The sequence below is a fragment of the Triticum aestivum genome, chromosome 5A (assembly GCF_018294505.1).
Source record: "Triticum aestivum cultivar Chinese Spring chromosome 5A, IWGSC CS RefSeq v2.1, whole genome shotgun sequence".
Lineage (NCBI taxonomy): Eukaryota > Viridiplantae > Streptophyta > Magnoliopsida > Poales > Poaceae > Triticum > Triticum aestivum.
This window is the reverse complement of record NC_057806.1, coordinates 525,778,841-525,781,729: the sequence shown is the minus strand read 5'-3', so window position 1 is coordinate 525,781,729 and position 2,889 is coordinate 525,778,841. Positions and strand designations below refer to the sequence as shown.

Here is a 2,889-nt window from a genome sequence, read left to right as displayed (position 1 = left end):
TAATCCGCACTGAAATCTGCAAAAGGACTTGTATTCAGGAAAAGAAGGGAGTAGAACTTTCGAATAGTGGACTGACAAAAATAGCACAAATACCATGTACAAGTATCAGAAGATGAGAGAACGTTCTTTCGAATGGTAGGCTGACAAAAAAAGCACAAGAATCAATTTATATCGAAGCTTAGAGAACCTTCTTCGAATAGTAGGGTGACAAGAAAAAGCACAAATACCAAGCATCCGACGCACAAATCCAGGTCCCCCTCGCAAAACAAAATCTTATCCATACCGCCGGCGGGGTGGTCGACACGTGCTCGCATCCAGCCTGGCGCAAGCCCGCGCGGACCTGAACCTTCCAGAAAGCCCAAGGGCGACAAGCCATCGAAGTTTCTCGCTCTTTCCTAACCCCTCGGCCCCACCGCACCCATGCCGCGGGCCACCCCGTATAGAACCAAATCTCGCCCGAAGGCCATCCGGGCCGTCCGCTGCCACCACCAGATGCCCATCCGACGGCCCGATGCGGCCGCCCGGCGGAAGATATCCATGCGGGCCGGGTCCACCCCGCCGCGGCTTTCTCGGTACGAGTGGTGTGCGTCGTGACGCGGTCGAGAAAAATTATTTTTTATCAAAGTGCGTTTTCTTTTGCCCCTCGCCTTTCTCTCCATTTTTCCATTTCCCTTATTTTTATCCTCGTTCTCCTCCTCCCGTTGGGTATAAGTCTCATAATCCCGCGTGGGAAGCTTCCAGAAGGCTTCTTCCGTACGTTCCTTTCTTTGGTGAGGTGGCCCTCTACCGCATCTGGAAGCTACTACGGGGTTCCCCGGGCCAGATCCGGCCGGGAGGGGCAGAGGAGGCGCCGGCGTGATGTCGGCCGAGCATGGCGCCGCGGCGGCGGACGGGGCTGGGGCGGAGCCTCCTCCCCCGGCGCCGATGCCGGGGCTGGTGGCCTCGGCGGACGCGGCGGGGCAGAGGTCCCTGCCGACGCCGTTCCTGACCAAGACGTACCAGCTCGTGGAGGACCCGGCGGTGGACGACGTGATCTCGTGGGGCGAGGACGGGTCGACGTTCGTGGTGTGGCGGCCGGCGGAGTTCGCCCGGGACCTGCTCCCCAAGTACTTCAAGCACAACAACTTCTCTAGCTTCGTGCGGCAGCTCAACACCTACGTACGTGCGCTCGCTCCATGGGTTCGGTTGGTTGATTCCTCGGGCTCGGGTTGGGATTTGGCCTTTCTGGAATTTTTGGCGTGGAATGCCCATGTTGTTCATCCTTGGATTTTGCTTGCTGTGGCGTATAGGGATTTAGGAAGATCGTGCCGGACCGGTGGGAGTTCGCCAACGACTGCTTCCGGCGAGGCGAGAAGCGCCTGCTCTGCGACATACACCGCCGGAAGGTGGTCCAGTCGGCGGGTCTTGCGGCTGCTGCTGCCGCCGCCGCGGCTGGCGCGGTCACGGTTGCCACTGCAGCGATCCCTATGGCGCTGCCGGTTACGCGCTCCGGCTCGCCGGAGCCGCAGCTGTCCTCCGAGGAGCAGGTTCTGTCGTCCAACTCGGGATCCGCGGAGGAGCTCCCGCTGGCCGCACCGTCCGGCTCAGGCTCCGGCCTGGGCGGCGCCGCCGCGGGCTCCTCGTCCGGCGACATGGGCGAGGAGAACGACCGGCTGCGGCGGGATAACGCGCGGTTGACCCGCGAGCTGGGGCAGATGAAAAAGCTGTGCAACAACATCGTGAGCCTCATGTCCAAGTTCGCCTCGAGCCAGCAGCCGGACGGCGGCCCCGGGTCGCTGTCGTCCGTAGTAAACTGCTCGGGTGAGTCGGCGCTGGCGCCTCCGCCGCCGCTCCCCGCGGGGATACTGGACCTGATGCCATCCTGCTCGGCGCTGGCCACGGCCGCCGGCCTCGCCGTCGACGGCGGGCCGGATACGGACGCGAGGCTGTTCGGCGTCTCCATCGGGCTGAAGCGAGCGCGAGACGAGGAAGAAGGCGGCGACGGGGGGGAGCTTCCTAACAGCAACGACGACGGCGCGGACGTGAAGCCGGAGGAGGCAGCGGAGCGGCGGCCCGAGGGCGGCGGCAGCGAGGAGCGGCAGTCGTGGCCGATATACCGGCCCAAGCCCGTGTACCGGGCCTGCAACGGGCAGGACGGGGCCGGCTCCGGGTCAGACCAGGACAGATCCAACTCGAGGTGAGTGGACGATGTTGTAGAAGCTTCGAGCACCTACTAATTATTAATCACCACCAAATAATAATACTGTAAGCATCACTAGAGTCGTGATAGGATCTTGCATTACTTTGCTAGCTGGTGGGGAGCTCGGCTGCCCCCTCTACCCCTGTAATTGTGATGTTCCTGTTTCATTTGATCTATACTATGCGTTGTGTAATTTGTCGTGGTAGAGCGTACTGCAGAAATGAAAAGTGCAATCCCGGTAGATTGGTCCGACATTTGATATTCTGTATGTAAATAGCTCCTTCCTGCTTGTGCTAGAGACAGTAGTAGTGGTAGAGAAAGAGTAACTACGATTTGCTCCGCTCACAAGTGGTATTACTATTATTTTTGATAACTTTCATAAGTGGTATTTTAGTGGCGATAGCTGTAGACGGTAGCGTGGTTTGGCGGCCAGATATATGGTGTGGGTGCTAGTCATGTTCAGACGGGTCAATGCGAATGGTACACGTGCGGTGTGCGACCCAGGGGTATGGTTCCAACTCGAAAAAAAATAACAAAAAAACTCAGGGGCTTGGTTTGGATTGGGTCGGTTTGGTCTGGTCTGGCGGGGCACGTAACCAAACCGACCCCGTGTGAACGTCGCCGCGGCACTCGCTAGAAGGCGCGCGCGGAATGCGCCCCTTTCTTTGTTCGCTCTCGGCAACGGATGGGCCGGAGACGGCGACGTGCTG

At 59.6% G+C, this 2,889-nt stretch overlaps 1 protein-coding gene across 1 annotated transcript; it reads left to right on the top strand.

Annotated features, from left to right (window-relative positions):
• Positions 1-672: 672 nt before the first annotated feature.
• Positions 673-2,384, top strand: LOC123104488 (heat stress transcription factor B-2c). The gene is made up of 2 exons (XM_044526354.1): positions 673-1,158; positions 1,290-2,384. Exons 1-2 carry the CDS (start codon positions 859-861, stop codon positions 2,178-2,180), a joined length of 1,191 nt encoding a protein of 396 aa, XP_044382289.1. The 5' UTR covers positions 673-858; the 3' UTR covers positions 2,181-2,384.
• The last annotated feature ends 505 nt before the right edge of the window (positions 2,385-2,889 follow it).